Source organism: Salvelinus fontinalis, chromosome 6, assembly GCF_029448725.1.
Source record: "Salvelinus fontinalis isolate EN_2023a chromosome 6, ASM2944872v1, whole genome shotgun sequence".
Taxonomy (NCBI): domain Eukaryota; kingdom Metazoa; phylum Chordata; class Actinopteri; order Salmoniformes; family Salmonidae; genus Salvelinus; species Salvelinus fontinalis.
Genome location: NC_074670.1, coordinates 27,181,756 through 27,199,904, shown reverse-complemented (window position 1 = coordinate 27,199,904; position 18,149 = coordinate 27,181,756). Strand labels below are relative to the sequence as shown.

At 41.8% G+C, this 18,149-nt stretch overlaps 3 protein-coding genes across 3 annotated transcripts; all 3 read right to left on the bottom strand.

Moving 5' to 3' along the window:
* Positions 1 to 335: 335 nt before the first annotated feature.
* Positions 336 to 6,445, bottom strand: LOC129857517 (ras-related protein Rab-25-like). Its single transcript, XM_055925842.1, has 5 exons — positions 5,755 to 6,445; positions 2,481 to 2,676; positions 1,572 to 1,765; positions 1,018 to 1,098; positions 336 to 737 (listed from the first exon to the last, which is right to left on the bottom strand). The coding sequence occupies exons 1-5, from the start codon at positions 5,789 to 5,791 to the stop codon at positions 610 to 612; spliced, it is 636 nt and encodes a 211-aa protein (XP_055781817.1). The 5' UTR covers positions 5,792 to 6,445; the 3' UTR covers positions 336 to 609.
* A 104-nt stretch (positions 6,446 to 6,549) lies between these two features.
* On the bottom strand, positions 6,550 to 9,732 carry LOC129857518 (ragulator complex protein LAMTOR2-like). Its single transcript, XM_055925843.1, has 4 exons — positions 9,515 to 9,732; positions 9,184 to 9,346; positions 7,252 to 7,341; positions 6,550 to 7,065 (listed from the first exon to the last, which is right to left on the bottom strand). The coding sequence occupies exons 1-4, from the start codon at positions 9,580 to 9,582 to the stop codon at positions 7,009 to 7,011; spliced, it is 378 nt and encodes a 125-aa protein (XP_055781818.1). The 5' UTR covers positions 9,583 to 9,732; the 3' UTR covers positions 6,550 to 7,008.
* Positions 9,733 to 10,325: 593 nt separating this feature from the next.
* LOC129857515 (ubiquilin-4-like) lies at positions 10,326 to 16,523 on the bottom strand. The gene is made up of 11 exons (XM_055925839.1): positions 16,120 to 16,523; positions 14,954 to 15,105; positions 14,704 to 14,855; positions 14,308 to 14,570; positions 13,840 to 13,998; positions 13,518 to 13,743; positions 13,214 to 13,353; positions 13,002 to 13,085; positions 12,741 to 12,856; positions 12,457 to 12,637; positions 10,326 to 12,228 (listed from the first exon to the last, which is right to left on the bottom strand). Exons 1-11 carry the CDS (start codon positions 16,264 to 16,266, stop codon positions 12,070 to 12,072), a joined length of 1,779 nt encoding a protein of 592 aa, XP_055781814.1. The 5' UTR covers positions 16,267 to 16,523; the 3' UTR covers positions 10,326 to 12,069.
* Between the last annotated feature and the right edge of the window lie 1,626 nt (positions 16,524 to 18,149).

Genomic DNA, 18,149 nt, shown 5'->3' with positions numbered 1-18,149 from the left:
GAAATCTAATGTAAAAAGTGATAATTATAAGGCAAGTAATAATGAACCTGGCATTTGAGTGCAAAAAAAGATTCCTGTATTGTTGTAAAATCACCTCAATAAGAATCAGCAAATTGAATTAATCATGCTTTGTGTAAAGTGATAAACATGGTTTTGGCACCTGTTGTCAAACCTCACAGTCACTAAAAATGAAAAATATTCTGTACATCAGTTGACTACCTTTAAAAATAAAATAAAATAATACTTCTAAGCAACGTTGAATCTTAGAAGTTTACACAACATTTCTGTTTGATATATTTTTATATTCAAATGATTGCTGGATTCTTTGGGGGGGGGGGGGGGGGGTGGACCCACAGCCATGTACATACACATTACATCATCTTTAGGAATGTAAAACTCATTCTGTCTGCCAACATGTAACTAACTATGTCACATCAGAGTGGTCTTGCTCAGCATCATTCTTTTCAATCAAGCTTGCACCCTTTGGGCACACTAACTAGAGGAAGATGGAGTGCTCTATTCCACATAAGGGGGTGGGTGGGGTTTGCAGCTCCATACTGCTCCACAGTCACCCCCCCCCCCCCCCCCATCACTGGGTGGTTTGTCCCATCAGAGGTAACTACAGCAGGGCTTCTTCTCTTCAGGGTCGCCTGCAGCTCTGGGGACGGGGCTGGCCAGAGACACAGCACTAATGGACCCCCGGGTCACCTCTTTACTGCTCACCTTCCTGTGAATCTCTGATGGAAGAGGCACAGGGATACAGTGTGAATTCTGGTGCAACAAACAGTGACAAAAAAACATTGACCACAAACTGCCAGTGACACAACTGCTTACACAAAACAATAAACGTGGCACAAGCATTTTGTTCTGCAATGCCAACTTTCCACTCAGTTTAACTGATGAATTACTGAGCATTAATTGCACTACTATTACACCAAAAAACAAGGTTAGCTAGAGAGCTAAAAACAAACAAATCAATAATAGGGTTGGTACTGTAAATATATAAAAGTCAATTACCTCCAAGGACATTTTGGAATGCAGTCTCAACGTTTGTGGACTCCAAGGCTGATGTCTCTAAGAACAATAGGCCATTCTTTTCTGCATAGAGCAAGAGAGGTAGTGTTTACTGAGTATTTTCTCAAAATGTAGGTTTGTCAAATTTGGGGTGAACTAGTGACTCAAGCCCAGTGCTTGACATGGACTGAAATAGGTTCTGGTACTCATTTTGGGTGCCGATACTGTTTATATTTACAGTAGGTGCAGGAGCTCAACAATACCTTTGAGCTAATATTCTATAAGAGGAACAGGCGCTCAAGCAGTAGAACATTTGAGGTGGCGGTACTCAGCTCCCAAGTCAAGCACTGCTCAAGCCACAAGTTTGGACCAATAAAGGCTATTGGCCTATTGGCTGTTGTGAATATTAGTATATTAGCTAGGCAAAACCACAATTCACTATATAAGGGAACAACATTTTGAAGTTTGAAGTTATGCAATTTATTATGTTTATTACAATGGAGTCATTGTTATTATCCTAGGATATATTCATGGTGCCAGAGTCTTGGCAGCTGTACCTGCAAAGTCCTTGGCATCCTCAGTGGGCACTGATCGCTCTGACCCCAGATCAGTTTTGTTGCCCACCAGCATGACTACGATGTGAGGGTCTGCATGGTCATATAGCTCCTTAAGCCAGCGCTCCACACTCTCATAGGTCAGATGCTTGGTGATGTCATAGACCAGTAGTGCTCCGACAGCCCCTCTATAATAGCTAGGGAGAAAATATGAAAGCGAAAGAGGTGGTGAGATAAGTCAACACCTTACCTGTAACCTGATGTTTTTATTCATATTTATAAAGTATGTGAAAGGTGATGCCTCCATATCCATATCCCATTTTTCTCTTGAAATGCCTTGTAGGCCTCCATAGTACGAGACATTGAACCGACAAAAGCATTATAACATTCTAATAGACTTGGTTTTTGATTGCAGAAAGACATTTCTAGGGAAGTAAATGTGCATGAGAGAATTATTCAGTAAAGTATTTACTAAACTCTGGACAGAGAAGAACTAATCCTGCTGTGGTATAGCATATTCTCAGATTTTCCATGTCATTAAATTGAATGGACACAGTTTTATTGTTTTGAAACGTGTTTCCATGCCATTAACCCTTCCAGAGTCTTTACAAAAAAACAAGTCAGGAATTTCTTATTAAGTCAGAGAAGAAAAATGTTTGGGTCTGGATGTGTATTGAATATGCCCGGCCATAATGGATATTTAGACCAAAATGCACAAGTAGTAAATGACTGGAACAGTGAACCTGCTGTTTATTCCTCCAGACTATCTGGGCAAAATGTGAAACCAGTGCCTCTCTACGTGGAGTGTTTGGGCCTATAATGCCACCCAAGATGCCCACACAATAGTGAGAAATGGTCCCTTTGTGTGTGTGTGTGTGTATGTGGATCCACAGTTTCACCCAGATTACTCACGCAGAGGTGATGGCCCTGTACCGCTCCAGCCCAGCCGTGTCCCAGATTTGAGCCTTGATGATGAGACTTTTCAGTTGAATTGTGCGTGTGCTGAACTCCACCCCGATGGTGGTGCGGCTGTCGTGGTTGAACTCGTTCTTGGTGAAGCGGGAGAGCAGGTTGCTCTTGCCAACGCCGGACTCACCTATGAGAACCACTGGAGAAGAAAGAAGGGGGAGAGGAGGGCATAAGTTCTAGTGCACCAGAAAGATGTTTGAATATGTGCTTTACATCCCCAGTGAGTCTCTATAATGTGAATGAAGCGGACTAGTTGTTTCATCCTAGACGGGGAACACTTTATATTGCCATAGTGCAGACGCACAATAGTATCAGGTGTAGAGCCTCAAGGTGCCATTTCAGGGCACAACACATATGGAATTACAATAATGAGAGTAAGTCATGTTTTTTTCACACAAAAACTATAATTCTTCAATGTATCTCTTTCTTTACTGTAATAATCTCACTCATGTCATCCCATTGATTAACACCACCTCATAACTACAATAAGGCTGCTCCCTGAACTTCCTGCACATAGCGTAACTCTTAGGTGAGGCCTCGGTGTGTCATCAAACAGCCCATTTAATATCACTAACCCTACCCTAAACCCTCAGTCTTAGTCTGCTGTGCATTATTCCCATTGTATCATTAGGACTCTCTTCACAACGGTGTTCTATGACAGAAACAGCACCACACCCGTGCAAATAGTTACTGGGATAATTATGTTAAGTGAGGAATGTAGCACAAACCATCTGAGAAGTAGCATCAAAATCATGGCTCAGGTGTCTTTAAAATAAATTATCATGCTTGTTCGTGTTAATTATCATCCAGGAAATGGGAGCTAATATGTTATTATTATGCTGTGTAGGTTAAGAGATAAGAGATATGTAGTATATACAGTGATGAGGGGTCAGTTGTTGAAGAGAACCAAAGGAGAACCAGCGAGGGGGGGGGGGGGGGGGGGGGGGGTTTATTGCATTGCTCTTGGGGAATTTCCTGTAATGAAACAGGCCTTCAAAAGAGGGAGCAACGAATAAAATCAGGTGGTACAGTTTACACTGATACTCTATCTTGCTGTGAGCAATACTGAGTCCAAACAGATGAGGTACAAGGATCAATGAAGCCCCCCTGTATGTTTCAGTGACTCATGTGTTTGCTTCTATGTGAGCAGCTGACTCAGAAAGCCAGCCTTGGCCTACTTGACAAACATATAGGAAAAGTTGACCACATGTCACAATGACACCGTGATTTCAACACAGCCGACTGAGCTGAGCCAAACACCAATTTCTGCTTTAATCTCAACCATGAGAATGTGAGCTGAACCAAGATAGGCATCCAAGTTCCAATGGCACACCAGCAAGAAAGATCTAAGAAGTAAGTACCCAGGAAACCAAGAATGTGATAAACGGCAGTGTGCAGAAGGTTAAAAAAAAAAGAGTGACATGTTTATTCAGTATGGTCACCTAATACATATTCTATGTATTGCCCTTCAAAACACTAGTGGGGATAAGATATGCAAGTATTGATTATCTTCCCTGCATGCTGATTTATGCTGCAGAGCTTTTAACAGGCGATAAGATATTTGTCAAAAGCAAAAATATTGGGATCATGCCTGTTCATGTTCCCAGACTTACATTCTAAAGCAACTATCCAGTTTCTGGTCTCCGAACCCAGTATAGATTTAACCTGAGGTGTAAAACAGGCAGCAGGAAAGAATGTTTACGAGATGTTCTACTTTGGTTTGTTTTGGGTAATTGTTCACTCCATTGGCAGATCATTGTTCTGCTTTTGGTTTTTATTAGGTGAGATGAAAATGTTGCCATTTCCCCTCCCATACTCAGTAACCTCTTATGCAAACAATATCCCTGGTTTCCATGGCAAATAGGATAAGAGGCCTTGAAGCACTCTACTGGCCTGGTTTGACTTTGTTCTGAGGCAAAAGGCTATTAAGTAAGTTGCGGGAAAAACTCCTCATCAGATTTACTTGAATTGATTTATGACTGAGCAGTTCCCTCAACTTATTTACATATAAAAGCTGCATTTACTTTTAGACAATCAAAGCAGGGAATCATTTCGATTTTACTTTATGATGTCTGGATGGTTTAAAAATAAAGCTATAGTAGAATTAAGCCTAGTTCTTTGTTCCAGAATGAATGGCAGAAACTTCGATGTGGTTCAGTGAAAACACAAAATTTGACTTCATCAACATCCCCTGGTCCAACTAACCGGGTTTTCTTGTTTCCCTAATCGACAAATCACTTCACCTCATCATGCACAACATCACCTCCTCTTCCATGCCTGTAGCATATAGGACTTAGTAAGTCATGTAGTGAAACAGCACACATGCTTCTCTGGTGTGACTATAGACATAATGGAAAGAGTGATAGGATCAAATATTCAGGAATGTGTGTTTTCATGGAATGATATTGACAAGCTTGTGAAACTCACCACAATAACAGTTGGAGGTCGAGAATGTATTCAGTTACAGAGAAATAGCATTCAAGTTCATAGAAATAGCAACATTCTTGAAGTAGCACTGTCTTGACTTGTAAAATACCAACAGTAGCTTATTAATGAACCTCAAGGTTAGATGCATTCTTAAAAGTACTGGATAAAACTCCTAGACCTGGGAGTGCTGATCAGGATCTGTTCATACAGTCATATTCATCTTGATCTAACATGCTAAACTGATCCTAGATCAGTACTCCTACTCTGAGACGCCCTGTACTACAGGACTGACGTAAACATAATTGCCAATATTTCTTGAGTGTATGCACTATGCAAGGCAACTTGCTTCTGAAACAGGGGGTGTCCTGTTCCAGGACACACCCTAGACTTTTTCTGTAATTTCAACACAGGTGGGAGTGACCTGCATCCTATCTGTGTGGCAGATGTGTTACTAACAATCTACTGTGTGCTTTTGATACTGTGCTGGCACTTATCTTCTAGCCTTAGCATACACACACCAAGTGAGAGAATCCAATGGTTGTCTGTACTGAGCAACACTGCACTAGCTCTAACTACAGAAAAAGTAGGTTTCAGAGTCACTCTGTTGACATATACACTATATCATCATGATGGCTCAGTTAGTAGAGCATGGCACTTGCAACACCAAGGTTGTGATTTCAATTCCCATAAAAGACCAGTAAGCAAAAAAGTCTGAAAATGTATGCAATCACTACTGAATTTAACAGATTTCAGAAATCAATATGTTAAATGTGAAAGAACAAGGACTCACCCTTAAAGACAAAGTTGTAGGCCTCATCTGAACCCATGAGGTACACCTTCAGTGGTCCAGCTCTCAGTGTGAGGGGAGAAAGGAAAGATGACACTTCCCCTAATCTTCAGATTTAAAAGAGCCGCACAAACACTTTGCAAGTCACCTGTCCCCCTCTACGTTTAATAGAAACCTAGATTGTTTACAAGGAACTTGCTCCACTGTGTCATCAGGTAGTTCTGCTGCGGAATGATGGGGGTTGGGGGAGTGGCTTGGTGTAAGTCTATGGCAGGTTGAACAGGTAGGACAACTACAAGAGCAACTGTATGAAAAAAATATAGCTACATGCCACCTGCTGGACAAACCAAATGATTGTCTTCATGAAATTACTGTTTCCCTTGACCTTTTACATGGCGAGAGACAATCATTGCTTCCTCTGAGGTGTATTCACTACGAACCAAACAGAAGCAAACAAAACAGGGAGGGACCTACCTGTCAAATAGAACCTAATTTATTGCAAAACGTTTTGCTACGGTATGCAACTAATGAATAAACCCCTGGTTCTGTTACCAGGAACACAAAGCAACAGTAAAAGGGACATAGAAACAGTGTTGATAAAGGTCTGAATTGTCAAACACAAATACATATCAGTAAGAACAATACTGTCAAACAACTGACAAGGTAATGCAATCTTAGTTCTGTTCAGCAAACCTGTAATGTCAGTTCTGCAAAAAACTCCTTGGTACCACTAGAACTAAAAATCTAATGTATGAATCAAATAAATGGTTTTATGTATTTCATATCTTTGAAGACAAAAAAAGTATAGATTTTTAATTGAAAAAAAATACAGTTTATGGATAGCCTGTTACAAAAGGATATCACAAATGGTATTGCGTGGCAACAACAGACAAATGTAATATTCTGACTAGGGTGAACAGTGAATGCCTTAAAGTTAATGTGTCAGCATTTTCAGCAGCTGGGAAAGGAGTCCTCTTACAGGCAGTGAAATTCATTGAAGATTTACATAGCTAGCCTTACACAATGTGTGAACTTGACATTTGAACTGCATGCCACAAATGGACAAATTACTAAACTCAAGCATTAAGTTAGAGCACACGGAGTATAAATACAGTAATCAGAAGACAAATACTCAGTTCATTCATACACAGACTGCGGTGGTTCATGAAGACCAGGTGAAGCATTCACATAAGCAACAAGTGTTCATGTATTATGACGGGAGACAAAATTGAAGACAACGCTCCAGCCAGACTTCCCCTATGATGCAGCAACTTGGGTTAAAGGTTCCTCCAGGTACAGTACCAGCGCTTCAGCCTAAAAATACCATACAGACAGGAGATATATGCTTAGTATGGTATGCAGACATGGTCTGTGCTCATGGCTCTTTAAAATGACATACATACTTGTTCTCTTCAGGAAATAGTCATTGGTGTTTTGTCCTTTCAAATACAACACAATTTGCACACCAATGTCATCCACACTCAAAGTATTCTTCCTCACCTTGGCTTTAAGCATTCCAAAGCCCACTGTCTCTTTGGCATACATGCACAGCAGTTGGTTAGCTACCCGTGTGATGGCCACCCTGCCTTCCTGCAAAGATAAGATAAGAAAGGAATAGATAAAAATGCAGTGGGCTCCAAAATTACTGGCACCCCTGACTGGCAATGCACAAACAATACTTAAAATATAAACAATATAATTCTAGAGAAACTCAAAATACCAATATGTGAGAAATACAGTACTTTATTAATGTTTCAATGGAACCCACCAAAATCATACAATTATTTAATACAAAATACATTTCACCAAAATCAAGGTTTCTTAATTATTGGCACTCCTCATTTAGTACTTAGTGCCACCACCTCTGGCAGGGATAACAGCATGGTCTTTTGCTGTAATGTTTGACAAGGTTAAGGAACACATTTGGAGGGATTTTGGACCATTCCTCTATGCAGATCCTTTCAAGATCCTTCACATTCTTGGGTTTGCGCTTATCAACTGCCCTCTTCAACTCAGCCCACAGGTTTTCGATTGAATTGAGGACCGGTGACTGAGATGGCCATGGCATAACATTGATTTTGTTGTCACAGAACCATTTCTGTGTGGATCTTGAGGTCTGTTTTGGGTCATTGTCTTGTTGCAAAGTCCACAAACGGCCAAGTCCCAGACTTCTAGCAGAGGCAACCAGATTGTCAGCCAGAATTGCCTGATACTTGGTGGAATTCATTATGCCATCAATCTTAACTAGTTCCTCTGGACATCTGGAATTAAAACAGCCCCAAAACATCACAGACCCACCACCATATTTCACCGTGGGTATGAGGTGCCTCTCCTTGTATGCTGTATCTGACCAAAAACGTTCAATTTGTGTCTCATCTGACCAGAGCACCTTCTTCCAATCATAATTTAAATGACGTTTGGCAAACTCCAAGCGCTTGCGTCTATGTCTTGGGGTCATTAAGGGCTTTCTTCTGGCAATCCTTCCAAAGAGCCTGTGGTTGTGGAGGTGGCGTCTGATGGTGCTTTTTAAAACCTGGTGACCCCAAGACGCCACTAAGGCCTGGAATTCTTTCACTGTGATTCTTGGGAATTTTGTTGCTTCTCTCACGATCCTCCTCCCTATCCTAGGGGGAAAAATGCATTTGTGTCCTCTACCTGTGAGGATTTCAACTGTTCCATATCTTTTGAATGTTTTAGTAATTGCCCTGACAGGGCTCAGTCATATATTCAATCGTTTGTGGATCTTCTTGTAGCCATTACCAGATTTATGAAGGTCTACGACCATCTGCCCCTTTTGAACTGCCAGTTCTTTTCTATTCTTCATGGTGTTGGATGACAAAGGGATATCGCATGTGTGTTACCTCATTTTTATACCCTAGTGAAAAAGGAAGTGATGTAATGGCTCAATATAGTTCCTTAACACTTAGATACACTTAAATAAGTGGAATATAATTCCTGGTTTAATTTTGGTAGATGTTATTTACAATAATATTTAAGGGTGCCATTAATTGTGAAACCTTGATTTGGAGGACATTGACTTTTAATTAAATCAATAAATTATTTTGGTGGGTTCCATTGAAACATTAATAAAGCACAGTATTTTTCACATGTTGGTAATTTGAGTTTATCTCTATAATTATATTGTTTATATTTTTTTAAGTATTGTTTGTGCATTGCCAGTCAGGGGTGCCAGTAATTTTGGAGCCCACTGTATATTGAATTTCAATTGACCTTTGGGGATACTACCTCCCAAGCTGCCAACTAGCCTAGGTCATCCTTTTCTACCACTTTTTAACTAACGTTATAGGGCATACAGCATACTTTCTCTGGAGCCTCTGACTCTGATACTCAATGGATAACCAACGCAAGGCAGAATTATGTAACAAACATTTGGTTCATGCATAATAACTAGACCATTTAGTTCAAACTAACCATGCAATCCATCAGAATGAATTTCAGTTTATCTTCGTTAAAAGCTTGATGCCCATTCTTGTCATAGGCCGACCAGATGTTGCTTGCGATGGCAGCGGTCACTCGAGCGTCAGTGTCCCCATAGCCAGAGTAAGCCAAAAGAGACCCTTCATTATTTAACAATCTGCGGGGAGAACATGTAAATAAGTTAGCCATGGAGAGTGTTAGCTAAGACTTACCTACATGTAGGTAGCTGTCGTTACAAGTCATCTTAAGAACAAATAATTAACCGATTTAGCTAGTTAGAAGAAAATAACGCTATATTCACGCGCCTCTGCCACTCAGTACTTACAGTGTGCTTTGTACTCCGCTTGTATTTGCCTGGCTGAGAACTTGCGTCAATGCTTTTGGCCGCAACATGGTTGGAGTGAGCAATACTTTGCAGCAACTCAATTAATTTAGGCGAAATTATGAAGTGTATTTTATCATCCAGTTCAGTGACTTCTTCAACAACAACGCAAATACAATCCAGTCAGCTGACTCCTTCAACTTCCTGATACAAATCGTAATGCATTATGGGAATGGCACTGGGTGCGTTCCAGACGATTGAAACCGGTCACTGGAATAATATATTCAAAGTGCACTTCTTCAGCTCAGATCTGCCCCAATTATAGAATTGATATCCTTTTCATGTTGCTCCTAAGATGTTTAACACTTGTCTGAGTAAGGGGACTGGGGGGGAATCTGTATTAGAAGAACAGAGTTAACTGCAATATCCTGACTGTGGCTAATTGCCATTATTGAAAGGCACAAGATGGTATATCAAGGGCACAAAATGGCATATATCCCCATCATATTTTCAGACATGGGATTCCAATCAGTTAAAAAATCTTAATAGCTACCCCGAGTAATCTCTTTGCAGAGACGCCGGATGAGTCTAACACTTGCATTGCTTTCAACGTCACAGCCCAAGCATAATTGATGAGACTGAACTAGCCCCAGTCATTTGTTTATAACTTACACAGCTTTCCTTTAGCCACCATTTTAGACTAGGATCTTCAAAGTTATATGAAATTATCATAAATTGAAGATCTAAGATATCCATGCTTATTATTAATTTGGTCATCATGGAGGAACATAAACGAATCCAATCTCCACTCTGGTGAATGTTAAAACAGCTTAATTGCCATTAAGATACTTCAATGTTTATTACAGTTCACAATTTATATTTTCAAGCTTGGTCCTTTAATGAGCTACCAAATATGCATGGTCACCACTAACTTTCCCACCCCTCAGACTACACACAACAATTCCCGTACAAGTTGAACAAATCATCCATATCAAGTTCATGTAATTCCATAACATTGACAATGTAGACTAGTGTTAATCACACCTGGTCCTAGAGGGTTGCAGTCAGTGTGAACAGGCTAAGTCTACAACACTACCTACTCATCAAGATCATGAAAAGCTGAATCAGATGTGCTTGTGCTGGGCTTACACTCAATTCCAATTTTACTTTGCCAAAAGGGTGCGGATTGGCGTAAGCTTGGGCTAAATGGAGTTTCCACCACATTTCTCACTGCAGTCCAGTCCAGTGCTTTTAAATCTGAGGTGTGATGAACAAGTGTGCATTTTGAGAAGGATTGATAATCTGAATTCATCATAGGACATAGGGTACAACCCTCCAGGATCAGGAGTGAAGACTACTGGTGTAGACCATGCTTTTGAACTAAATGAATCACCACCACACACTTGATCACATTTCTTGAAAGTTATTATTAGAATAGATAACAGAATGAAGGGACTCCGAGAAAAAGGCAGAGCTGAACAGATTTACTTTAAATGTAGGTACTGCAACTAATATGTATGGGTTTAAGAAAAATAATTCTCTATGCCATTAGTACACCTTTTCATTATAGACTCAAATTATTTTTGGAATATATTGCTGAAAACAATACATACATTTTTATCAGGCACTACATCACTGCTTGTATGAAAATAGACAAAATGGTTAACGTAAATGGTGTCTGCATTTTTATCATTGCTCAGATTAAAACCATTGAGGTCTGATCACTTAACCCATAATCAGAGCCTAAACTGTTGAAGAATTTACACTCAATAGCATTCATTGACTCAATGTAGCATTAACTACAGAGCTCACCGAGCTACCTTGCTTGACCTTCCAATCTGAAAATCATCCCTTCCAAAAAAGCTGAAAGTGTAAGGAAACAGCTGAACCAGGGGCTCTATAGTGCTCAAACAGAGAATCCAACAGCCTGTATCAGTTTTGAAGGAACACATCAAAATGTCAAGAAATTCTTAAAGCAGAAGGTAAACTGAAGGTGAGTGGTAAAGAAAAGAGAAGGTAACTTCTACAGCCCCTGTAATAAATACTAGCCAATCAGGCATGATAGAGTGAAATTAAGTAAAAACAAGCAGGCTCTCATGAAAATGAAAGAATGAGGGATTCCTTTGACCTATGATTTCAACACTCATATTCCTCCAAATTTCAACTTGTTACCGGCTAAACACAATCCATTAAGATGGGTTAAGTTGGCAACCTCATGCATTTCCAGCAAATGGGCACAGTCATTTCAGAAATAGTCTCCCATAGTCAACAGAGGAAGTAGTCATGTTAGTGGTGGCGTCATTTTGCAGCGATGTCATCATTCCACAGGGTTGATATGAGGTCTCTCCAATAGAAACTTGAATCTGAACACCCACTTCCTGCCCCCATATCTTTCCTACGATTCACAGATCAGCCAAAGAGATGAATAGTAATTGGAATTCAATTGAGTCTATCTGAGGGGCTTGTCAGACTGTGATGGACTGTGTTCATTTGTAATCTCCCACTCCAGCCCCCCCTCCTAACCCTTCTCTCCCGGTAATCTCAGGGGGCTAAGGGAGTTAGGATGGCTGGGAACCCAGCAGTCTCTCAATGGCAGCATTGATGTCTCCCCCAGTAGCGATGAGGGCCTGCAAGTTGGCCTCGCGGTTGATGAAGCCCATGGCGCTGAGCTGGTCCAGCTGCTGCTGAAACCGCACCTCCGGGGTTCCGGTCTGGGTCTGTGAAAGGGAGCATAGCCAAAGTCCTTTTTATATGAGCCTGCATGGAAAATGGTGCTGGGGTCCTATTTGAGTGACTGTTAGGAGACAAGTCTCAGTGCCAGTATTAATTGTTTTGGGTCAATGAAGCCAGTAGAAACACAAAGCTAATGCTAACCCACTGGACAATAGCAAAGTATAGTTACCAAGTAGAAAGTCAGAAATTGTGTTTACAGCTCAATGACATACCGATGAGCCGCCTCCTCCCCCAGCAAACATCTGTAACATCTGCTGCATGAGCTGCTGCTGTTGCTGGGATGGGTTAGTGGCAGCGGTGGGATTCGAGCCCTGTGTTGGGGGAGGAAGGGTTTCTGGGGCCACACTGCCTCCTGTGGTTGGAGGAATCACTGGGATCTCACCAGGAGCCAAACTAGGAGAAGAATCATAGTTAAAGTGGCATCATCAAGAAAATCAAATGTATAAAGCACGAGTCTCTCCAGTAAACATCTACTGGATAACAGTTGGTACAGTACCTGGGCATGAGCCCGGGGGCTTCCGTCTGTAGGGTCTGCAGGCCCTGCTGGATCTGCATGAGAGCCTGCATGGCCCGGGGGTTAGTCATCACGGACAGTGACTCAGGATTCTGCATCTGTAAAATAACCATCCATTTGGTCAATCCAAATGATGTTCCATTTAGTCACAGTTAGAAACTCAATGCCTTCCATAACACTCTGTCGTCTTTCTTTTTGTCACTATGTGGAACTAAAGTGCATAACTGGAGACAGAAATCTGACCTGTTGGAGAAAGACCGGCATCTGATGTCTCAACTGTTCCTGTAACTGGGGGTTTCCGGCAAAGAGGGGGTTGTTCAGCATTGCCTGAGGAAAATAGTATAGGATTAAGCAATGATTCTACTTGTCAAACAAAATAGCCTAGAATATTCATCTTATCAGTAGGATTCAGGACTTCTGAATCCTACTGCGGAGAGGGATAAAGTTGTGCAGACCTGCGAGGCGAGGTCAGGGTTCTGCGCCAGCGACTGCATCATACTGCGCATGTAGGGCGCAGACAGCATGTTCTGCATGAGCTGGGGGTTCTCAGAGATCTGCTGCATCAAACTCTGCATGCCAGGGCTACCGAACATACCTGGACAGATTATAGGGAGTGGAATGTAAGAAACAGACGGATCAGCTAAGCAGCAAAACATGGGTTATACTCAAGGGTGGTATGTTAATACAGGTGTAAGGGGAAATATAGTTTTGCAGATTGACTAAAAGGTGAAAGTGCTTCTTCTGAGGTAGTGGTCTTACCGTTGCCCAGCCCAGAGGCGTTGATGCCCAGGGGGTTGGAGGCACTGGGTGCAGTCCCGCCAGTGGAGGAGGTTGTTGTCGTGGAGGCGCCAGTCCCCCTGCTCTCTGAGGGGGTCGTTCCAGGGGGTCCCCAGGGGTTTGGTAAGGGTTCCCTGTTCTCTGTTCTGGAGGGCTGCACGCCAGAGTCTAAGTTGCCCCCCAAAGCAGAGAAGGGATTGTTTCCAAACTATGAAAAAAAGAAAAGAAAAGTGGACTAAGTCACACAACCGGATTTGATTCAAGACGATTGTCTACATATGGTATTCACAGGAATAATAGCTACCTGCTCTCTAGCGGCACTAAACATAGGCTCCTGGATGTCTGTGTACATCCTCCGGAGGGCGTTGTATCCCCCAGGGATGCTCTCCAGGTTGCTAAGCGCCCGGTCCTGGTTACGCATCATCTCTTGCATCATGGCTGGGTTCCTTGCCAACTCCATGGTCTGAAGAGAGGAAGGGAGTTAACATTCTGCATCTGCGCATGAGCCTCCTCACATCCATTCCTCCCACCGTTTTGAGAGTGGTGCAGTCTAGTTTAAGCCTATGTACATTTGCAATGTTACATAGACACCCTTTTAGACTTAAACTACATTGCAAGCTAACTACATAAACAAGCAAAATGGTTTGAGTAATATGCTCTTCAAGCGTCGGTTCTATAGAGGGATTCAAATAAAGACAAGACACACAATGATTCCCCAAAACCAAGTCTATGACACCTTGGGCAAAGGACCCATCTGAGCACCAGACCTGACCTGTCTCATAAGTTCAGGGTTGTTGAGCATGTGGGAGATCTCAGGGTTGCGCTCCATCAGCTGCTGCATCTGAGGGTTGGTCACAATCATCTGCCTCATCAGGTCTGGGTTGGACATCATGTTCTGCACAAGAGGGTTGTCCATGATCTGAGACAGCATCTCCGGGTTGGACATCAGCTGTCTCTGCATCTGCTGCTGCATCTCCATGAAGTTGGCCGAGCCCATGCCCATGCCTGACAGGCTAGATAGGTCACCAAACCCACCTATGCAGACACAAGGGGGCGGTGGATTACTGGAAGGATATAGGTTAATGCCTAGTTGTGTGGATGTTGAGTAGTTGTAAGGCGATATAGTCATCTTTCTGTGAGATGGTTTAGTGGGGACTGGGTCACTAACTCAGTAAGTTGGGTGGCTGTGTGGAGGCTGGGGTAGGCCCAGTGCCTGGTGTTGTGCTGGTATTGGGCACTGCGCTGGGGTTGATGCTGCTGTTGGCCTGGGGGGTCCCAGAGCTGGATGCAGAGGACTGGGATGTGCCACCAGCTGTGGCCCTGGAGAAAATGCGAGGTCATTAACAACCTAAATGTTCCCATTATGTATCACTTACACAATGATGTTAATAGAATAGTGGACAAGAAAATATTCTTACTTGGGAGCAGTCTTAATGACAAGGTGAACAGTGAGTCCGTCCTTGATGCCGTGTTGGTTCAGTGTGTCTCCATCTTTTAAGATTTTGCCAGCAAAAATCAACACCAGCTGGTCCTGCTTGGCATTAAACCTCTTGGATATCTCCTCTTTAAACTGTATGCAAGAGACAGAATGAAGTGGCCGGTGAAGACAAATGGAAATAAAGACGATAGGTACACACCAAAATCATTCAGTGGGTTATATTGGCTTAGCTATTTGGCTTAGCTATTTCGAAATCTAACGTTAGCTAGCTAACTATGTGAATCTGCTAGCTGTCGCTTTTAGTTTTATAAGAACCATGAGGTCAAATGTTAATGGTTTAGGAAGTCACCAAATACAGCATTAACCATGTCGCAAGGCGTAAGATTACGATCAGTTTCCCGAGGGTGGGTATAATTTGTGGAACGTTCCAACATGAATATGTTCCATAAGAAAGTTGCCAACAAACAACGCATATAAAGTTGTATATCGGCAGAATAAGATACCGGGTAGGGTGTGAGCTATTTTACAAAAATTTTCACTCACCAGATTTACTCCAAAAAATGTCTGTCCTCACTCTGGTGGACAAACACTAAGAATAAGCTACGTGGTGAGTTGATGCCTATTCGGCAGCTAGTTAAATGGATCATGCTACTGTATGCGTTGTTTGTGGGCAACGTTGTACTTTACGAAGTTTTTTTTAACAGATTCCTGTTGGAACGTTACACAAATTATACCAATCCGTTTCCCAATTGGCTTTCGCAATGGCCGGAGCCTCCGTTGGCTAGCCGGTTATCAGCTAGCCTGATCGCAGCTCAAATTAGCTAGCTAGATGAGCCTGACAGCGAAAAAACGTAGCTGGCTAGCTTGCTCACAAGCTAACGTTAGCTAGTTACGTAGCTAGCTCATGTTTGCTATATATGTCTTTATACAATGCCGATTCGTGTTTTGCACAATCAAACTACTATTAGGAACCGATTTAAGGAAATGGACAAGGTGAAAAGAAAGATTACTAGTCGGGAAATTGGGATAATTCTTCCCACTTATCATCGTAAACTAGCTAGGTAATAGTTGGCTAGCTAACTTCGATGTATGCTTGTTAGCCACAGCATGACTTGCATAACTGACTGTGTAAATAAATGCAAATACCTGTGCGACAGAAGAATCCTCCGAGATCGCTATCTCCTCTTTATCTTTCGGGGTTTTTACCGTGACCACGATCATAGTCCCGTCTGAGGCAGCATTTTCAACAACGTTGGAATCCACAGTGGGATCTGTGCCGCTGTTCTCCGCCATCTTTACTCCTCTTCAAATTCACTACATCCAGAGAGGAAGAGGTGAAGCGAGAGGTTTTACTCAGCCCAAAATCTGTCAACGAAAATACGATTTGTTTGTATGGTCATTGAGTGTCGAATTTGGTTCGACACTCAATGACAAAATGTTGTATATTTTATTTGCTATGTGGAGGATCATTTTATCAATAGAAGTTTCGTAATGGTGTACGGACGTGGCATTTCGGCAACTTTGAAAAACACGACTTCACATCGGAGTTGTGCCTGTTGTCATAGAGCTAGATAGAGGACTCATCATATAACACGTTCAAGCATGGACATTGCCATTGAGGGCTTCTACCATTAAAGCCGTCAACTAGGTGGGGATTCCTATGAGTTGGAGGCACTTAGCCGATGAAGAAGAAGATAATTTACAACTTTAAAATGGAGATAGCCTCAAAGGCGCTGTCACAGACACTATAATCGCACATACAAAGATGAGTCCTCTATCTATCTCTAGGGCCACTCATTTCGGCCCTCTCATTCGCTAGAATGTTCCCACCTGCTCTCACATCGCCCGCCTTCCATCTTTGAGGACATGTATTTCCATTGTTATAGCGGTCACTTTACTATCTTGTCAATATAATAAACAATCTTTGCTACTTCACAAAACCAGCTAACAAGATTCTCAAGCTGAGATGAAAGCAGTATTACCTGAGGTCTTTGCAACGTTGAAGTCTAGTGGTGTGGGGGTGTCATTGCATTTGACCAAAATGTATGTGTGCTACTCAATGATGTATATAAACCCAAGAATGAATGATATAAATTGATTCTTGAAGAATATAATTTATGCCTCATGATCTTAGTTCAACTGTCACACCCTATCAAAACCCAAAATATAAGATTGGAGTAAAACAATGTTTGTAAACAATGCAAACAGACACTGCATTCTAAAAACTTGGTTGAAAAGAAAATGTTAATATCGTGGATGGTCAGTCCTTGCACCGTCATGTTTATGAAAGTGAGAGTGGTTACATTTCTCCAGGCCCATCCCTCAGCTTTTTTTACCATAACATTACAGAGTTGGGGTGTCTACTTTGTTATTGTTTTAACTGCAGATTGGCCCTTTAAATTATTGGAGTTTTTGTGCGGTAATGAGCATAAAATCCCACATGCATTCATTTAATTCTTTAATGACATGAAAATTAGGTTTAGAAGGTGAATAACAGCCTATTAGGCCTAATAACTAAATCAAAGCACTGCACGACCCTAATGCATTTGACCTAAAGTCCTATCTTATAAAAAAATATTAATGAAAGCTGTGATGGAAACAGGACGTGTCGGTAGGCTTCAATGTTATAAATCCCAACAGATAATTTGTTCATTGGACATGGCGGGATCTTTTTGTGTCGGTAAAATTAATTACGCGAGAAATGGCGGTGGAAACGCCTTTATGAGCAAATATTGATTTGATATAATAATTATCTTATGAAAGTACATTTGGATGTGGCGCGCGCAGGGGGAAGGGGGTCCCGAGTGAAAACGTTTTGGGATCCACTGGTGTAGATAATGATTGTAGGCATACTATCTAAACCAGGGGTGTCAAACTCATTCCATGGAGGGCAGAGTGTCTGCGGGTATTTGTTTTTTCCTTTCAATGAAGACCTAGACAACCAGGTGAGGGGAGTTTCATACTAATTACTAACCTTAATTAGTCAATCAAGTACAAGGGTGGAGCGAAAGCTCGGCTCTCCGTGGAATGAGTTTGACACGTGATCTAAACTGCTGTAAAATACATTTTCCATAAGCAAAAATGTTGAATTTTCAGCTGTTTGAAGCTGGTATAGCCTACAAAACTGAAAGTAAAAGACTCAAAAACTAACCTTTAAACCGGGAGCCACAGCCCAC